This window comes from Coenobita brevimanus, chromosome 24 (genome assembly GCF_032717465.1).
Source record: "Coenobita brevimanus isolate Jiangsu-jjx chromosome 24, ASM3271746v2, whole genome shotgun sequence".
Classification (NCBI taxonomy): domain Eukaryota; kingdom Metazoa; phylum Arthropoda; class Malacostraca; order Decapoda; family Coenobitidae; genus Coenobita; species Coenobita brevimanus.
The window spans coordinates 57,921,941-57,942,324 of record NC_136977.1 but is presented as its reverse complement, the minus strand read 5'-3'; the positions used below and the strand labels follow the sequence as shown (position 1 = coordinate 57,942,324).

The following is a 20,384-nucleotide window of genomic DNA, read 5'->3' as shown; positions in this document are numbered from 1 at the left end:
CAGGTCTGGCGCGCACACACCCCTACCGCCGTGCCCTGGAGGTGATGGGGGACGGAGGCAGGAGCTGGGGAGGAGGTACTTGGAGAGACAGACAGACAAATAGGCAGGTAGACAGAGACAGAGTAATGGAAACGGAGAGAATGGGATAGGAAAAGGAGGCGCCGGGGGAATAGGAGGGATTTGTTAAGGAGGGAAACACATGAAAGAAGGTAAAGAGAGAGGAGATAAAAAGAGGGGGAATGAGGAGGAAAATACTCAAGAAGAGAGGTGGTAAATTAGGGAGATGCTAAAAGGAGAGGGGGTGGGGAGGGAGATGCATAGATAGGCACGTTGTAATGAGGGAATTGTTGAAAAGGAAGGTGATTGCGAGGGTGCTGAATGGGGAGATGATTGGGAAGGGAAGTGCAAAGAGAGAGGGGATGGGATGGAAAAGAGAGGTACTAAAAGGAGATAGGATTGCATAGAAGAGGGAGATGGTGGGAGAGGAAGGTGCTGGAAGAAGAGGGAGGGGTTAGGTATGTGCTGGGAGAGGAAGGTACTGGAAGAAGAGAGAGATTAAAGAGGGTGTGCAAGAAGGAGAGAGGATGGGATGTAGGAGGTGGGTGCTGGGAGAGGTGCTGATGAGAGTGATGCTCGGGAAGGGAGATGAGAGTGATGTTGGGGAAAGGAGATGCTGGAGGTATGAGGTGGTTGGAGGCAGATGCTAGAGAGAGAGAGAGAGAGAGAGAGAGAGAGAGAGAGAGGGAGAGAGAGAGATGCAGAAGGTGGAAGAGACAGATGACCGAGAGGAGATGCAGAGAGAGAATTGCAAAGGGAGAGAGGTACCTGGTGATGACTGAACTAGAAGGGGAGGTGTAAAACAAGGACATCCTAGAGTAGAGAGAGTAGAGACGAGAGAAGCGGATGCAGAGAGTAGCTGTAGTTAGGAGAGGGAGCTGTTAGGAAAGAAAATGACTAGAGGAAATGATACTAGACGAGGATGATGATAAGGGAAATGGTATGGGTAGGGGGATCAAGGAGAGAGGAAAATGTAGAGGATGAAAGGTGATGAGGGAGAGTGGATGTGGGAAAACGAGGTGCAAGAACAGAAAAATTATAAAAGGAGATGCTAGGAACTGAAGGTGCTACGTGAGGAAGGTTGAGAGAGACTGTTGCTGGGGAGACAAGATGCTGAGGAAGATGTTAAAAGTGACATATGCAGGAGGAAGAAAATGCCAGGAGACGAAGCCAAAACTGGAAGCTGCTGACCAGGAAAGGTACAGTAACATGTTATGAAGGAAAATAAGACTGCCAAGAATAACAGCAATGCAGAGTAGTGAGAAAGGAAATAATAGCACTTATAATTTAACCCTTTAGCTGTAGATCTTTCACATTAACTTGGCCTAGAGTTTTTCCTTATGTAGTTTATATCACTTAACCCAGTGGCAGAAAAAGACAGTTGTATGGCTCTGCATCCCACCGTAGGAATTCTTCGTGATTAGCAACATATTCTAAGTGCCAGTCTATTGCCACAACCGAGAAATGAAGATGGAGATGGCAATTTTAGACCAGGTTAGAATGAAAGGAGTATAGGTAAGGTTTCTTCTAAGTTAAATATACTTGTTCTGCAGTAAAAAGAATATATTAAATTTGCTGACATCATACCAACGGAGTTCATAGAGATTCCTTCCTAGTTCCAACCATTTCACCAAGAGAGGTCCCATGTAAACTGAAAATAATCGCTTTAGGTAACCGGAATAAAAAATGAATAAAAGAAAAGTGCGCCATCGTTCCGGAGTGATAAATGTACTTCATTAGTTTGCAAATATTGATACTGACACCTTTGACAGTGCAGTCCTGTGAGCTTATTAATTATTATTTTTATTTTATGCCTGATACAAATTCATCATAGCAACATTTTCTGTGATCTAATTATGAATATGAGCTGGTGAGGCCATTACGAGGGAATAAATCATATATATTCCTTCATTGTCATGTTACTGTAGCGTATTCATTGACTTCATTATGTTTGCAACCCCAGGCTCATATGAAACATGAACCCGGTGAACTGCAGGCTGAAGTTGCTCTCATCCTGCAGTCCACCCTCCTCCTTTTGGGGGATAGGGAGGGAGCTGAGGATGTTGGCTAATTGGGTAGGTGAGCTGGTCAGTTACACATCAGTGCCACCACTTGATGGCTTCCCTCACTGCCATCAGTTCTTCGGTGTCCCGCATATTTTTGGTATCCTGGACCTTTCCGTTCTTCCTCGTTGCGTTTTATGTTATGCCTGATGGGCTGATGGGCCTGTGTGTGTGTGTGTGTGTGTGTGTGTGTGTGTAAATATATATGGTATACATGTGAGTCAGTTTTATACTTGTGGCTGATGGACCTGTGTGTGTGTGTGTGTGTGTGTGTGTGTGTGTGTGTGTGTGTGTAAATATATATGGTATACATGTGAGTCAGTTTTATACTTGTACCTACATAGTGTAAACCGATACCCTCTATATTAGTAGAAATAGGGATAGAATGATGATGACTATACATGTGCAACTATATGTATGTATGAATGTGTGTAGGCTTTGTCTGGCTGGCTCACTTGGCTTGGTGCCTGGGGCGTGTGTGGCACTCCCTGTCTGGCTCAAATGACGCGAACGGAGCAGGAGGCGTTCAGTCCCATGGCCACACCTGACCCGACCCAACCTGACCCTACCCAACCTGACCAAAGGAATCCTGAAATTTGTGTTAGTGGCTATCCGAATTGCAGCGCTTGTTTTGTAGTGTATATAGGTATTCTTTAAAAATATATGGTGGTATGTTTCGTACTTTTGTCATAACTAAGGATAATACTGTAACTTTTTTTTCAGGCGTGTGTATTTTACGACTATAGGCAGGAGGGAAAATTGTGTCGCAGTTTAAGTTGCATTGCTAGAGGTGTCGTGTGTGTGTGTGTGTGTGTGTGTGTGTGTGTGTGTGTGTGTGTGTGTGTGTGTGTGTGTGTGTGTGTGTGTGTGTGTGTGTGTGTGAGAGAGAGAGAGAGAGACGAAGGGTATGTCTGCCATACTCGGATGCCCATACTTTTCCCGACCCTCTGTTACTCCTAGCCTCTCTCCCCAACGTAACTCTTCCATCCTTCTCATCTCCCTCCCTTTCCTCTATCACACCCTTCTCCCTCCTCATATCCTGCCTCTCCCACCTTCTCTACTTCCCGTCTCTCCATCCTTCCATAACCCTTATCCTTTCCGCTTTCCCTCCATTCTTTCCCTCCTGTCTGCCTCTTACTTTAGCCTCTCCAATCTTCCTCGCACCCTAGCCATCACACCTTCCCCAGTTGTCCCGCCTTTCTCATCTTCCCTCTCACCCTATCTTTCCTACCTTCCTTCCTGTCCCTTACATTCTGCCCCTCCCAGCCTCCTCCCTCAAGCACTTAGCTCACTCACCTTCCTTCAATACGAGCACCTACCTTGCAGTCCTGGATTCACTTTCACGCATTTTCAGTCACCATCACTCTCTCATATTCACTTGCTGTTAATCGCTCACTCACTAGCATTTAAAAACTTACTTATTTTAGAATTCTCACGCATTCGCTGATAATCACTCACTTTCATTCTCAAATCTCCACTCACTCACTCACTTGCACCCTTTCTCATACCCTCTCTCAACACCTCGCTTACTCTTACTCTCACACTGACTCTCTCCCACCCTTTCCTCCTATATTCCTTCAGCAGCTCACCCTCCTCCCCTTTCTCCCCTTCCGTCGAGTCAAGGGGCCGAGTGAAGAGATAGGGCTGTTCTTTGGTTATCATTACGTCGATCAACTCTCGTGACCTGGGGCGGGGTGGACAAGAGGGAGGTGAAAGGAGGTCGTGGGGTAAGGAGACAGTTATAGGAAGCACGAGAGGGAAGGTTAAGGGAAGAGAGTCTTGGGGGAGAAGACAATTGTAAGGAGTATGAGACAGAGATGAAGGTAAGGGAGATTATGAGAGCATGAGAGGAGAAGTGAAAGGAAGTGATTCGAATGGAGAGACTAGAAAGGAGAAGGAGTAAAAGCGAAGGATATGACATAGGTGAGAGGAAGCGGAAATGATAAGGAAGGAATGTAGGAGACAAGAAAGAGAAGGGGGGACATCGCGAAAAATAAGGAGGTAAAGAAAGAAAAAGGATGAATGAAAATACTGTATATAATAGTTTTGGATGGAATGACGACATGGAATAGATAGGGAAAGGGGGAAAGGTGAAGAAAGATGGAACGAGACATGACAGGATAAAGGAAATAGTGCAAAGGAAGAGAGAATAGAACAGAATATGAAATGGAAACAAAAAAGGTAGGGAAAGGAAGTTCCCCTAATAGGAAATTGTCTTTTTACAGCCTTATACAGTTATTGCCACTCAGGAGCATAAGGGCCCGGGGCTAGGCTTCTTAGTGCCGACTTTTAAGGCAAAAATTACCAGTCATTTGACCTTGAGTGGCATAATATGAGGAATAAACCCCAACCTTCCCTTAAAATTAAATCTTTCATGGGCTATACCCGTTTTAGTACCGTAATCCACTCAACCAATAGAGGAAAGTACCAGGAAAATGAAAATGAATGTAAAAGTAAAACAAGGGCAGAAAAGGGAAGCGAAAAGGAAAGAGAAATGAGATAAAAGAAAAGAGGGAGAAGGGGAACGGCAACGAGAGGGCTTTAAGTATGGATCCAGAAATCAATAGGAGGGAATTTTGCAAGTGAAAATATTAATGTTCTGGCGAGGAAGGGAGACTGAGGAATAAATCGGCGGTGACGAAGCGATGGCGGGGGACGATGAGGGGACGAGAGAGAGAGAGAGAGAGAGAGCAGAATATACAAACTTGACCTATATCGAGACTGATCATAGTAACACTCGATATTTTCGTCCATTCCCAGTAAAAGTGAAATGCCTGTACTGACCAAGTGTGTGTGTGTGTGTGTGTGTGTGTGTGTGTGTGTGTGTGTGTGTATGTGGTTAATCAGTGTTTCCAGTGTATGCAGCAACTAAAATTGAGATCGATAAAGATTTGAATGAAAATGTACACTGTATAGGGGTATAAAGAAAAGACAGACAGACAGAAATACACAAATTTATCGGTCTGTTCATCATACCATATTAGACAGAGTATATGGGGAAGTGGTGAGCAGAAAGATGTGTAAAAAAAAAAATGCATTTGAGAGGAGCATGGATGTTTTATGTGTGTCAGGTTGATATGTCGTTCGCGCATTTGCCTCGATAAACTTGTGAAATGAATGTAATATATGGAAAAAGACCCGCGTTATTAACTTTTATGGCCGTGCAGCGGACGTCTGGTTGAGTTAATGGAGAAACTTTGTGGTCACAGATGTTTGGAGTGGAAGGGAAACTTTTAAGTGAAGTGGATCTTTTTCTCAGTTGGGTAGAGCCTGTGTACGTATGGAAGGGGAGGTGGGCGAGAGATTGGAGTTGAGGGATGGATTGCGTTAGGAATATTTGATTTCTCCATGGCTGTTTAATCATTTCATGGACAGGGAGGCGATGAAGGTTAATATAAGGAGGTAACTGACGACATGAGCAAGTACAAGGAATACAAGGGTAAAGGATAGATTTATGGGATGCAGGAGGAAGAAGCTTAAGGTAGACCATTTATAAACTATGCATGATAGACTCGAAAGACAGACTTAAGCAGTTGATGTCTTGTAGAATATGTTAGAGAGGGAAATAATTGGCGAATGTGGGCGACAGTGAGGTGCTGAGATGTAACAAGAAGGTGTGACACTAGTTCCACGTAGCTTTTTATTTTTTATCGCACTTAATATTAATCACACCTGCAGCTCTTCCTGTTTGAACTGGAGGGCCGCACCGAGAGCTTATTTACCTTCTTGACACCCAATATCGTGGCGCGAGGTGGTGCAGCGTATGACATGGGTAATCGACTGCCACATCCTCCCTAGTGTTGCCAAGTCAGGCGCTGTAACGTCGATAGCTGCACAGTTCACCATAAATCGCTATAATGATTCCCGATAAGGACAAAATCGACAGTAGTCCTCATAATTTGTCGGTAGATAGGGACATATACCGGTACCTCTAGACCCAGTGCCAGCAGCGTAACATGGCATCCTCGCTCCTTCCCCTTGTTTGGTTCCCTGGTGCCTCTGACTGTTTGACTGCGTTTTTCGATTTCTCCCCCTTAAAAGAAAATGAAGAATTGCACCTGAAGTACTTGCTGACAGTTTTAACTCCATCTTTGCGAGAGGCCTCACAGGGCTCTTGCTAACTGCCGATGGTTGCGAGTCATTTGGCTCCTAAGGTTTCAGATTTACGAGCCAAATAAATTTTTAGTAGCCAAACTGACAACGAGCCGAAATATTCTACGAGCAATAAATATATTTATATACACATTGTGATGATTAGAATCGTATAATGAGGTTTGAAACATTCACAGTGGCGGCAAGGAAAGACTTAATTAATCGATCACAACGTGGAGATTTACTTATTTTGTAATTTACTGGGTTTGGAAGTCGACGTATATTCTCGCCAAAAGGCGACTTGCATGTAAAATTTGTTCGCCGAAGGGAAAAAATACTCGCATTTGCGAGCTGTGGCTCGCCAAACAAGAGCCCTGCCTCATAATTGAACAAAGCCGTTTGGTGTCAGTATTTTAAAGGCTTAATGGAGAGTGTTGCTAACTCCTTCCATAAGAACGTGTTCCCTAAAATGGAGAAATGAATCCGCAAGTATTAAGAATAAAGTGGAGAAAAGTGTGTCGTATTGAGGAGGTTAAAAAGACGGTTAGTTTTCAGTCTTCCCTTTTATGTCGTAGTTTTTCCATCTTCCTTTCAAATCTTGTTTTCCTTCTTACTTTAAAATCTCATTTGTTCCGTCTTCCTTTCAAGCCTTAATTTTTCCTTCTGTCAAGTCTCATTCTTTCCTTCTTCCTTTCAAGTCTTAGTTTTCTTCTTCCTTTCGGGCCTCAGTTTTTCTTTCTTTCTTTTAGGTCTTAGTGTTTCCTTCTTCCTTCCGCGTCCTCCTTTTCGTCCTTGAGGTGCTGGGGAACTCTGGCAGCGTCGAGTCGCCCTGAGAGAAGCCAATAAACAGGATTGGATTAAGTTGGGTCGTGAGCGCCAAAGTTGCTTATAGGCTCCCCGGCGCGAGGAGTGTTGTGCTGCTGAGGTAAACATAGGAAGTAGTGTTGAGACTCGGGGCTTACCAATTCCAGCCTCCAAGTAGCCCTAGCCCTGTCAGTATTCAGGCTAGATCGAGTTTAGGCTCTCCTACGTTAACTTACCCTGCGAGAGGAGTGTTGTAGAGCTGAGATAAACACAGGAGTTAGTATTCAGACTCAGGGATCACCATACCCAGCTTCCAGTAGCCCCAGCCCTGTCTGTATTCAGGGTAGACTGAGTTTAGTCCATGCTGCGTTAACTTTCCCTGCGAGAGAGATGTTGTGCAGGTGAGCTAAACACAGGAGGTGATGCTGGAACTAGAGGCTTACCTTTTCCAGCCTCCAGTAGTCTTAACCATCTCAGTATTCAGAGTACATGAGGCTTGGGCTGTCCTACATGAACATGGGAGGCCATTTTTCGCAAAGTATTAAAAAAAAGAAGAAAGGAAAAGTGTGTTGGTTTATAATAGGTTTTCAGATCGTTTAAACGCGGAACTGGTTATGGTGGTCGTTTAGTATGTATCCTTATGCCCTTACTTTAAAAAAGCAAAGTGTAATTTAACGGATTGTTGAGTAAGGAGTTCTGGCAGACCATATGCCTCCTTCCAACCTCCCTTCCTCTCACCCTCCTTGGCGCTGCTGGAAGCTGGTGGCTGCCTCTTAACTTTACTGCCTTACTTCTAATATAAATGGCATGGTTAGACGTGGAGGAAAAATTCTGGAGAGAGAGGAAACCAGGGGAGGGACGTACGCGGGAGCTGGCAGAGTCCAGACGGAAAAAAGAGAAAGAGTAGAGGCAGAGGCAGCTGGAATTCCAATGTAATTCTGGGACGGATAACGCGGGAAATAGTTCGGGGATGTCCGGTTCCTCGTAAAAATTTTTCAAAAGAATGTCGGGTATGCTAGCTCGGTGGTCACTCAGAATTTATCCGAAAATATTGGAACTGATGCTGGATGTAAACTTGACTCACTTGTGGATGATTAGGTTTTCTATCTATCCATCTATTGTATACCTGTGCCTGTATCTGTCTGTTGCCAGACGCCTTAATCCGTAAGAGGTGGCCACAAACAAATCGCCTCCACGTCGCCCCGTCCTCTGGCATTTAGCTGCCGTCCCTCCAACAAACATATCCCTCTTCTATGTCTCTCCACCACCTCCCTTCGCAGAATAATAAATAGTATGTACGACAGCATGATCAGCGGTAAAAAAATAAATAAATAAATAAAAAGAAGAAGAAAAGGCCAGATCTCATCACGTAAACTCGAAAACTGGGAAACAAAAACCGAATGGAAACTAGAATTACATCAAGACTATTTTATTCAACTCAGGAAAGGTGTTTCGTAGTGAAGGGGTTAGTGAAGGTAGAGTGGCGTGTCGGAGGAGGCGTACACACACCTGGCCCACGGAGAGAGAGAGAGAGAGAGAGAGAGAGAGAGAGAGAGTGAGTGAAGTTAATATAAGAAAGAAAATTGTTGTTGAGAATTCTTTGTTTCCACCCTGCTCGGAAGACCTGTAAGTAAAAAGCACACGAGAAAGAGAGAGAGAGAGAGAGAGAGAGATGAAGCCAGTAAGAAAATTGAAGTTGATATTATGAATTCTTTGCTTCCACCCTTTTCCAGTTCGATGATATTCATTTTCTTCAACCAGACGTTTAGATGCGCCTTAGGAAAACCCTCAGTGGCTAAGGAGTTATTGAAGGCTGTGTTAAACCTCTCATGATTATAAGATCTATTGGAAGTTGTGGGAAGATAGTACGGTGTAAGAAATCGCTACGTAGAAGGTGTTATCTCCACGCTGGGGCCCCTTGGAGACTTGTATATAAAGCCTTGGTGGAGGGCCCTAGGAGACTCTTGTAACCCATAAAGAGTCAGCGGTTGTGAAGGGTTGTGGAAAATCCAAGAGTTCTTCAAGAGTCCCTTTCACTTAGAGGCTGAATTAACGAGAAAAAACTATTATGATCGTCCAAGAGAGAAACGACAAAAAATTACGGCAAATACTATCCACAGGTGAGAAATTACGAGAGACATAGGCCAGTATTCTCGTTCCCTAGCACATCTTACCTTAGCGATTTATTTTTGGGTATGGCCTGTTAACATTATTTTGTACGTTGTTTATGAAGAGTATGTTGATATTAGAATTTAAATAACACAAAAAGAAGATAGCAAGGTGTAATAAACAAAATAAATCATCTGGGAAGAGATGTTTCAGAGCCTCCATAACCGACGAGAATGCTGGATCAAGGATTATAAAGCGGAGAAAGAGTGAACTCTGTAGTGCAGTTAGACAAGGAAATAGTCATGTGGGGTGCAGAATAAGTATACAGGTACTGTATGTTAACTCCCTCACTTCGGCGCCTATCTGTCCATTTTGTTCTTGCAACCTTCAGACGATTTCCTTCCGCTTATGATAAACCTTTAGCTGTAAAGGGGTTATGGAAGGGTACATCTAACCTCCCCATTACGAACTAGAAGGCACTGAGAGAGCGCATACCTCCGCCAATGCCATTGCAGAATCCGAATCCGGATCCGCCCCAAAATTTAATTAGCTAATTCTTTCTTGGCCCATGGCCCACCCTTCACACAAAATTTCATTGAAATTCATTGAAAACTTTTGGAGACCTCTTCTGGATAAACCAACAGACAGACAAACTTAGATGAAAACACAATCTCCAACTACCTTGGCGGATGTAAAATGTACCCCAAGCTTAATGAAATCGCCTGAAAATTGGAAGAATAAAATGAAAATTGCCATTGAGTTTAAAGAGTTCACAGAAATTGAGTTTGAAAGACACGTTATCTCTGGTCTGAAAATATGCTTATGGAGAGATCAGAAGTTAGATGCGCTACAACCTCATCACGAAAGCTGTCTTATGAAATGGGCGAGGCGGAACAGAAAGCCCTAGAACAGCTGAAAGTTGGGATATAGAAAAATCAGGATGAGGGGAGGGGAGGTACGGATAGGGTTAGTAAGTAAGGGTGGTAAAGGAATAGGATGAAGGGGAAGATAGTAAAAGAATAGTAAAATGAAAGAGGAGGTTGATAAGGAAGAGTTTGTGGTGATAGAGCATGTGAAGGAGGGAGAGCTGTACAACTGTACTAAGGTTAGGGATGTAAGTCGACATGAGCACGGCGGCAGGAATTGAGAGGGTGAGAGAGAGGGGGGTGGGGGGAAGGGAAATGAAAAATATTAGAAATGCAGAGGAAGGGAATATGGAGGGAAAGAACGATGGAAGAAGGAAATGTACGATAAAAAGAAGAAAACTTATGACATCATGGGAGATGAGCGGAACATGTTAGGCGTGGGGAATCTAAAGAAAATGGAGGGCCGCTTAGGGGAGACTGGCCTAGGAGCGGAAAATATCGGAAATGGATGTAGCTGAGAGAGGGGCTGGGCAGAGTGAGGAGATGATGAAGAGAGGGAAGGGATGGGAAGGATGGGATTAGGAACTGGTAGGGATGAAAGGAATGGAATTAGGAACTGCCTGGTAGGAGAGATGGAATGGGGGATTGCACGATTATGGAGAGATGCTAGAGATGGGGTCAGTAAGGAAAAAATTTTTTGGGGGGAGGGGACGCCAGTGGAAAACGTGGGTAAATGTTTATTCATTGGCATAGTGACTAATACTGTAACACACACACACACACACACACACACACACACACACACACACACACACACACACACACACACACACACACACACACACACACACACACACACACACACACACACACACTCCCGTATAATGCCGTTGAGGTAAAAACTTTCCATTGACTGCCACTGTATTAAATGATGTGCAGACTGTATCATCTACATCCATATATACTTTTTTCAGTCCTTATTTTTCGATCTTAAGTTCACATAATCACCAGTCACAAGCCTATGTTGCAGGCGTATTATTGCTTTAGACAGATTTGTTTGGGAATCTCTTACAATTTTCCCATCTACATTATTATTTATTTATTTATTTATTTTTTTACTTATCACCCAGTATAAACCCCAACTCTCCAGGGAACAATGTTACAAAAAGCCAAGCAGAATTGAGTAATATATGGCAGGTTAATAGGCCTATACACTGGCAGATACAGGGTGAAGTAACTAACACAATAAAGATGTGATACAAAGCAACGTAATATATAACACAGAATGCATAGAGAATGGGAATGGAAAATGACAATTAAAGCCAATATTTGAGTGAGACAAGGAGTTGAGGGTTTAAGAAATGGGAAAATTGGAAAGAAATTGAGATTGTCCCCTGAGAGCTTCAAGAGGAGTAATGAAATGTTTACATATTCCCGTCTTTCAATTTCTTTTAGTCTCTCCATATACTTGATTGCTCCCCTGCAGCGATAACCCCGAATGCCACACACATAACATCTACCCTACGTCAGCTCTCCCCGTGATTGATCTCGCTACAGTACACCTCCACCACATCATTTATATCCTTTAAATATTTTCCTACCATCTTGCTTCGGTACACCACCCTATCATCTATATATTCATACCATCTTACTACATACAGCACACCTCCAGCTCTTCATCTACATATATACTCTTCCCATCTCACCATAGCACAGTACACTTCCAACCCGTCATCATTATGCAAAGGCCAACCACCTCGAATTTGGAGGCGTCCTTGCCCTCTGACCGCGAGGATTTCACTTGGCTGAAAGAAATCATCTGCTTTTAGTCTGAATTAAAGGAGTATATGTGTCTTTAGCAGAGGAAGAGTTAATCACTACAGTCGTTAACCCTTTGATGGCTAAAAAAAATTTCATGACTTACTAAAATCATTTAATGAGAGCCTGGACAGAAAAGGTAGTGGTAGGTGCTGCATATACAGCTTTGAAGGGGTTAAACTGTTCCTAAATCAAAATCGTTTCGTCTTTTTCGCCTGTTTTCATTTTTCATGTGTTTATTATTACAGGTCGATAAGTTTGTGCATATATATCTTACATATAATCCGTAAGCACTGTTAAAATTGGGTATTCGTCGATTATCTACATAGCAGTATAGGCACATTTTAATAGATTAATTCATTAGTAGAATCAATTTTCGCAATGATCAACAGTAATTGGTATGCCGCTCGCCCGGTAATTAGTAGACGTGGTAGTGCCTGCTGGTAGAACAATTTTCCTGTAACGTATTGCAGTATTGTCAATAGTCCTTGTGAGAATAGTCACCAGTGTACCTGTATGATACCTGTATGATACCTTTGTACTTGTTTAATATCTGCCACCACGCCACTAGCACACGCCATAGTGGCCTGGCAGCACTGACTACACCTGCCACACTCACAGCCCCCATCCACCCACCCACCCCACACTGACCACATCAAGCCCCGTACTCCAGTTAGATTAGAACACTTCCTAGCACCTCTTCCTTGCTAGTTTATTTCTGCCTATTGCACAAGAGTGTGTTCTTGTATGTTATTTACGTAAACAGAGTCGGTATTAGGAAAGTATTAATAGCGTACAAGAAAATACCAAAGTGTAATATGCAGAATAAAACTGCCAAGAAAGACGTTCTGTACAGTCTGGCAGCACCATAACCATAGGATCCCCATAACTTACGTCCCCACTAGACTGGCCCTTATACATAGACACTGGCCATATAGTGAGTTTGTTGCTGCTGACTGTGACTGTGGGTGGAGTGTGAGGGACAATGTGACCTGACCTGACACCCTCCACCCACACACAGCCCTCCACCTCCTCATCCTCCCCCAGCATGCGAGGGAGGGCGTGAGTAGTGGCACACATGGGACCACGTACACTGCCCACTCACGCAACATACGCCACACAACTCACCTCAGTAGTGGTGCAATACGGGCACACTGACCACCAAGCTCCCAGGCCCCTGCAACACCCCCTCCCCCACACCAGCTGAACCAGTAGGGCCATACTTTGAAAATTATTTCCGGGAGTTTCATATGTGGCAGAGAGGTTGAATGCATGAACTTAGACTACAATCATTAACCATTATTATAAGTCTGTCAAATTCATATATGGTTCATGAAGCTTAACGCAAGAGCTTAGACTGCCGTCATTATTAGTTTGCCAGACTCCAGCCTCAGGCATGCTTAAAACTTCTAAAAGTATGGTCCAGTTTATGTATTACGCTAGACATAAGCTTGCCTAAAAATTCTCAAAGTATGGCCCAGTTTATGTATTACGCTAGAGCAACTCCAGCCATACCCACCCAACATACAAAACAAAGATGGTGGCGTGCGAGGGGAGAGAGGGGAGGGGGTGGCGTGTATACAGTGTCATTTCTTTTTTTTCTTTTTTTTTCCAACGCCACCCCACCTCCCGCTAGCGCCCCGGGCCGCCACTAACGAGCGCCTCTCCGTCTTCCACAGAGACAAGCCATGCTGTTGTGGCAGCTGGAGGAGGAGCTTCGTCACCACAAGACCCGCGGACCCAGCATGGAGGTGCAGTGCTCGCCTCCACTCTCACCCCTCTCACGACACTCTCACTTCCCCTCTCTCCCTCTCTCTTCTCCGGCCTCCCATTCTCTCCTGCAGCCTTCCGTAATTCCATTCTCTCTTCTTCAGCTCCCCATTCGCTTTTGCTCTCTTTTCAGCCACCACCACCCTCAGTTCTGTTCTGTCTCCCACCACACCTTATTCCTGGTCTCCCTTTTCCAGTCCTACATTCGATTTTGCTCCTTTTTAGCCCATCCATATTCCTGGTCGCCCGTCTTTAGCCCTTGATTCGCTTTTCCTTTCAGTATTGCCCCTTAATTTTGCCCTCTCGTTTCCTGTTCCCCGTTCGCTTCCACTCTCCTTTCAGACCCCTTTTTCTTTCTACACTGTTCTCAAGGCGCATAGTTGTTTATGTTTTGTTTTTATCTCACCCTCCCCTGGTTTCAGCTCTTTCTTCTCCAGCTTCTTATCCATCTCTCCTCTCTTTTCAGCCATCTTTGTTTCAACCCAGTCTTCTGCAACCATCACTCGTTTCTTTACTACCTTTTTCTTTTTCTTCTTTTCTTTTTGTTGTCCTGCCCTTGTCCTCCGTTTACCCACCCTCCCTTGTCAACCAGTTGTTTTTCTGCTGCTCTTTTGACTCCCTTGAGCCCTCTCGCCCTCCCTCACTCGCCTCTCTGTTTTCCCCTTCTCTCTTCTCTGCTAATCCCCTCTACCGTCTGTGCTCTCTCTTCCCCTCACTCTCTCCATCTTCTGTTACTCTTTCTCACTTACTTGTCCCTCCAGGTTTTTCCTCTCACCTATGTATTCCCACAATCCTCTCGACCTTGTTTCTTGTTTCATTCCACTCACTTACTGCACTCTCCTCCTCCTCCTCCTCCTCGGCTTTCCCCTCTCCCTCCACTCCATTCCTCTTTACCCTTGCCCACCCTCTTATCTCTCCCCTCTTACCCACTCACTGTTCTCTCCCCTTTTGTCTATATTTGCCAGTTCACCCCTTCCTTTCTCCCTTTTTCCCGTAATCCTTATCTCCTCTTTACCGTCCTCCAACCTCCTTCCCTTTCCTCATTTTAAGCAGCTAAATTCCTCTCTCTCTCTCTCTCTCTCTCTCTCTCTCTCTCTCTCTCTCTCTGGTTGTAGTTATTTATCTTTATACCTTCATCGTGTCTATTTCCTTTCATTGCATTCAGTTTTACATCTTTATACTCATCTATTTTATGTATATATTGCTTTTTCTCTCACTCCCTCGATGTGTTCTTTGTGCTTTCTTTGTTCTCTCTCTCCCTCTCTCTCTCTCTCTCTCTCTCTCTCTCTCATAATTCTTTCTGTAATTTTTCTTTTTCCTTGTGACATCACAGAATCGCAGTGCCTTCATCAGTGAATCCAATCTCCCTTTCCTTTCCGACTAAATATTTTTCTGGTTTCTTGATTTCACGATCTGAAGATTAGTTTCATCTATTCCACAATTCTTATTTTCCGTTGATTTCAGTTTCATCCCTCCTTTCTAGCTCTCTTGACGTATACATAGATTTGCCTTTTGAGTATGTCTTCTTTTTGTTCCCATTTTTCGCTGCATCTGTTTCCGTTTTCTTCATTACCTTATCACTTGCGCTCTTTATTTTCCTTATAGAGATTTCCGCTTTTTGCTCTGTTTTTCATTACCTTCCTTCCTTATTGGCACAGTCCTTGCATTTACGTTCAGTATTTTCTTTATAGGGATTTGCATTTTTTTTCTCTGTTTCTCATTACCTTCATTCCTTATCGGTTCAGCCTTTTCATTTACGTTTTTATATTCCTTATGGAGATCTTCATATTTACCATGGCTTTCTTATCTTCATTCTTTCTTTCTCTGATATTTTTAAGGAAGTTTTCATTTTTACTGTACCTTTCTCCTTCTTATCTTCATTCCTTCGTTCCTTGTTTATCTTGTGTGGAGATTTTCATATTTACCTCATCGTTCGTCTCGTTGTCATTCCCTCGTTCCCTATTATTTTTACTGAGATTTTCATTTTTGCTGTATCTTTCTTTCGTCATCTCTTCATTTCCCTTTTTATTGAGATTTTCATTTTTACTTCATCTTTTTCCTTCTTATCATCAGTCCTTCGTTCCTTTCAGTTTCCAGTACGTTTCCCCACCCCCCACCTTCCCCCTGTCGCATCACAGTGCCTGGTCGTGTGTGTAGCCTTTAGCCTCTAGTTAGCAGTCTGTGTTAGTAGACATTTTGTTTTCCTTGTAACTTAAACCGCTCGCGCCATGGATGAAGCTAAATTGCCACTGATTGTTGTTGATGACCATTGCCTGTTGTGTCAAGAGTATCATTATTGTGTATATTCGCATATTATCTTGACGTAAATCCATATAGTCTGATTTAATGAAAGTTAGTGCCTTTTTTCATGTGTTCCTAATCCTTTTGTAGTTTCAATCATTAACTCAACCATCTTTGTTAGTTAGACTAGAGTTGCTGCATAGATTCAAGTCTTTGTTATTGTACAGCTTCACGAATTTCTCACACGCACACTGCATCCTCGCTCACCATCCCTCCTTCCCACGCACCTAAAGGAGATAACCCATGTGTATACTGTACGCTCGTAGTTGACCATCTCGAGCTGCCAGTAAATCAGTGGTATCCGTAGACTGTGCTGTGTTGTTTTCTGCTTGTCCCTACCTAACCAGAGTTTCTGTATCTCCTAATCCATTCTTTTTACGACCCATAGTTGGTGTATATACCACTGGATATTGACTAACCTAGTTCCCTTCTCACTCATAGATTGCTCGCCATCATTTGTTGTCCCCTATCCCCCCACTATTTTGATCTGCCTAAACTTTTGATCAGGCATAGATTTTTTTTTTCCCCAGTTGTTCCAGCACCCCGTTTTTTTTTCCCAATTGAGAGTGTGTTTTATTTTATTTATTTTTAAGATTAGTCTGTTTTTCCCCTATATGACTTTTAACTCTGTCTCTGCTGTCTCCCCATTTCACTTAGATAATTTCATGTTAGTTCCTCAAATTCTTTCCAGCTAATACTTTTAATATTACCCGTACCACCTGCCAGTTTGTGTGTAGACCTCTCGTCGTTGGCTACATATTTTATCTGATCTGTCTTCTCTCTTCGCCCCAACCCCTTCCACTTCCCTCACTTTGTCTTTCTCTGTCTCTTTTTCACTTCTCCCCCTTTCCTTGGCCTGGTCTCGCCGTCTGCTAACCTACCCTCTTCCCCTTCAGCTTTGTCCCCAACGGGAATGATGGGGAATGGCGTGACTCCGTAGTGCTGGCTTGCATCTTTGTCCCCATCCAGTTGCTTCCCTCTAGTTGGCACTCACACCGCACACGCAAGCAGACACACGCACTTAGACCGCACACACGCACAGATACACGTACTGAGACCGCAGACGCATGCAGATACATGCAGTCAGGTACATGCACGCAGACACATGCACTCATATAGTACACGATGCACACCGCAGACACATGCACGCAAACACATGCACTCAGACTGAACACGACGCAGACACATGCACTCATATTGCGCACGCACGCAGACACAGGCACCTAAACTGCAGACGCATGCAGACACATGCACTCAGACCGCACACGCTCGCAGACACAGGCACTCGGAACACACACGCACGAATACACATGCACTCAGAATGCACACGCACGCGGACACTTGCAGTCAGAAAGCACACGCACGCAAACACATGCACTCAGGCCGCACACGCACACAGACACATGCATTCAGACTGCATCCGCATGCAGACACTTGCACTCAGACCGCACATGCACGTAGACACATGCACTCAGATACATGCATGCACGCAGACACATACTCTCAGACCAGACAAACACGCCGACACACACTCAGACCGCACACGCACCCAAACACACGCATTCAAACATTTTATGCACTCACAGCTTGGGAAATTCACTAGCACCAGTTACTTATAAGCACACTTTTGTATTTGACACGTTAATATATTCCTTTATGTTGTTTATGCAAAGATTGTGGCAAAAAAAATGACACAAGCAACATACGAGATAATGTTAAAGTGCAATGTACAAAAATAAATCGCTAAAGAGGAGATGCTAACGATTTTCCCAGCCCCACGATATTACATCCTTCAGATACACATTAAGTACTTGTACAATACACCAAGGTGCATGAGAATGAGTTACACGTATACGCTCACGCCATTTTGTTCATCCACAAAAGTATATTGCTAATATGTATGCACTTATGCACGCACACAGAACATTTGCATGCACACACACGTACATAGACAAACAGACAGACAGACAGACGAACTATTCCCAAAGACACACATATATACACACATGATTCACACACACATAAGCGGAGGAGCAACACATACACGGGGAAACACATACTCTTTACACACACTTATGTAATTATTATAAGCACACTTGCTCTTGTTGATCATTCGTGCACATGTGTTGCATGTACACTTGCTTACCCTTTGAAAACTCATAGATACACACACTGCTGACCTTTAGATAACACGCACTACTGACCTTTAAAACACACACACACACACACACACACACACACACACACACACACACACACACACACACACACACACACACACACACACACACACACACACACACACACACACACAAGCTTAGTCTACAAGCTTTTCACGTTTCAGGCAGTTCTCCGCAGTGGCCATTAGAGCTGAATCGCGATGTGGCCTGAAAGTCGGCATGTATAGAGCCAGAGGGATCCGTGGGATAAGTGGACGACGTGGCTCGGGAGGTGCCTTGACATAGAGCCTCCACCAACTCTCAATCCACAACTCTCACTCTTAGACGTGCAACTTTAACCTTGGCTCTACGATAGCACATTTTTCTTTCATTGTTTTTTCTGGTAGTATAATGTTCTTGCCGTCACCGTACAATTTTTCCCCGTTTGAAAAGAAATCTCATAGTGCAGGGGTTCAATAAGATGGTATTTTTGCCTTTAGAAGTTGCCCGACCGAAATGGCAGAGGGAACAGTCAACATGCCTTTATTTTCGTCAGCACGTCTGACTGAGGCACCTCCCGAGTTACTGGGAATAGAATAGTCAGTCCCAGGTTCGATGGTATTCAATGGACGATGTTTCAGATATTGCAGCTGATTCAGAATGGAGGGGAAAAAGTGCAATCAATTGGCTTTATAAAGGTTTTGTCACTAATCCGTTGATGGATCTTTGGCCACAACGTGATAATCAAGACAGGAAAATTCTGTTTCAGACTGACGGCGTGATTCTCTTATGTTCCAAAAAAAAAAAAGAAAAAGATGCTTATTTATTTATTTATTTTATTTCATTTCATTTTTTGCTCATGCATGTAGTTCATGCGCCTGGTATTTAGGTTTATGGTCTTTGTCTTCCAGAAACAAGCCATGTTGGTGCGGCAGCTGGAGGAGGAGCTGCGACACCAGAAGACGCGTGGTCTGAGCGTGGAGGTGCAGAGTCAGCTGGAAAGCCTGTCCACCGAGAATGACCACCTGAACCGCGAAGTGGCCATCCTGAGAGAGACCATCAAGGTGAGCCTCGACGCACTCGTTCACCCCCACAGTAGGTAGACCCTCCTCCGCCACTGCCTCACGCTGTCGCTGTGTCTAGAGTTGCTGACTGTCCGTTCTTGGCTCAAGGAACGTGTGTCAGAAGGGATCAGTACAGGGCCCAGTTACCAGCAACGGAACGCCAACATCTGCTGGGACCTGACAGGTTCCAGTTGTGTCATCAGTACGGTGACTCTCTGAACCAGGGAACATCACAGCCTAGTTTTATTGTTGGAACTTGTTTCTTTTTTTAATAAGAATATAGGCATAGTACTGTTAATTTTATTTGAATGAAGTAATAAGAACTAACAGTCACGTGATATTTCCTGGTGTTTGGTATTGAAGATATGGGTAGCATAACATGAGCGTAGACTTAGCAATAATAATACAGTCTTGCATTAAAAGTCATGTATTTTAAAGATAGATATCCGACACATCTATGTAGTAGCTCCAGTTTGTACGCTTGATAGATATAGATATTGTGTCTGGGCTGAAGTATATCTCGGTTTCACTAGTCGAAGTATTAACTCGAGTAATATACTGTATTTTTAAAATATATGTTTCAAATAGAGCTATACCTAGGAAAAGAATTTACAAGATTTCCAATAAGTACCTGTAGTAAGCTAGGAATGTGAAGAACGATTTTTGCTAAGTATAGGAATGTAATCATAGCTGCTTTTCTGAAGACTGTGCATATGTTAACCTCTCGATTCAGATAGTGTATTACATAGGCTTATTATTGCTACTCCCACACGATAGTATTGAACTTGGGAGAAGTCTGTCTCATTGTAGGAGTTAATGAAGGTTATAAAGTGCTGCATTTAACTCCTCCAGGGCCGAAAGTCCCTCGAAATCCAAATAAAATCGTCCGGGGGTAGCAAAAAAGAAAAATCGTCGAAGTTATGGGTAGCAGTGTGTGAAAAGTTAAGAGGTAGTGTATGGGGTGCAGTGTGTGAAGAGTGAGAGGTATTCAGTATGAGTGTGGGTGAACTGTGTGAGGGGTAAGAGGTTCAGTGTGAATGTAGATGCAGTGTGTGAGGGGTACAGTGTGTGGAAAGTGCAGTAGGTGGGAGTGCAATGTGTGAGGGGTGAGAGGTATGCAGTGTGAGTGTGGATGCAGTGTGTAAGGGGTGGAGTGTGTGTGGGGGGGGTGCATTGTGTGGGAGCGCAGTTTGTGGGAGGGGTGCAATATGTGAGGGTGCGCATTGCATGAAGGATGTTGTGAGAGGGGTGCAGCAATGTGTGAGAGGTATGGCAACGAGC

General features: G+C 43.8%; 1 protein-coding gene across 2 annotated transcripts in view; it reads left to right on the top strand.

Annotated features, from left to right (window-relative positions):
* brp (ELKS/RAB6-interacting/CAST family member bruchpilot) overlaps positions 1 to 20,384 on the top strand; it is a 515,057-nt gene that overhangs the window by 311,265 nt on the left and 183,408 nt on the right. For both annotated transcript variants that reach the window (XM_080267644.1, XM_080267645.1), the window contains exon 2: positions 18,951 to 19,103. In XM_080267644.1, coding sequence (XP_080123770.1) covers positions 18,951 to 19,103 — 153 coding nt within the window. The remainder of the gene's footprint in view (positions 1 to 18,950; positions 19,104 to 20,384) is intronic.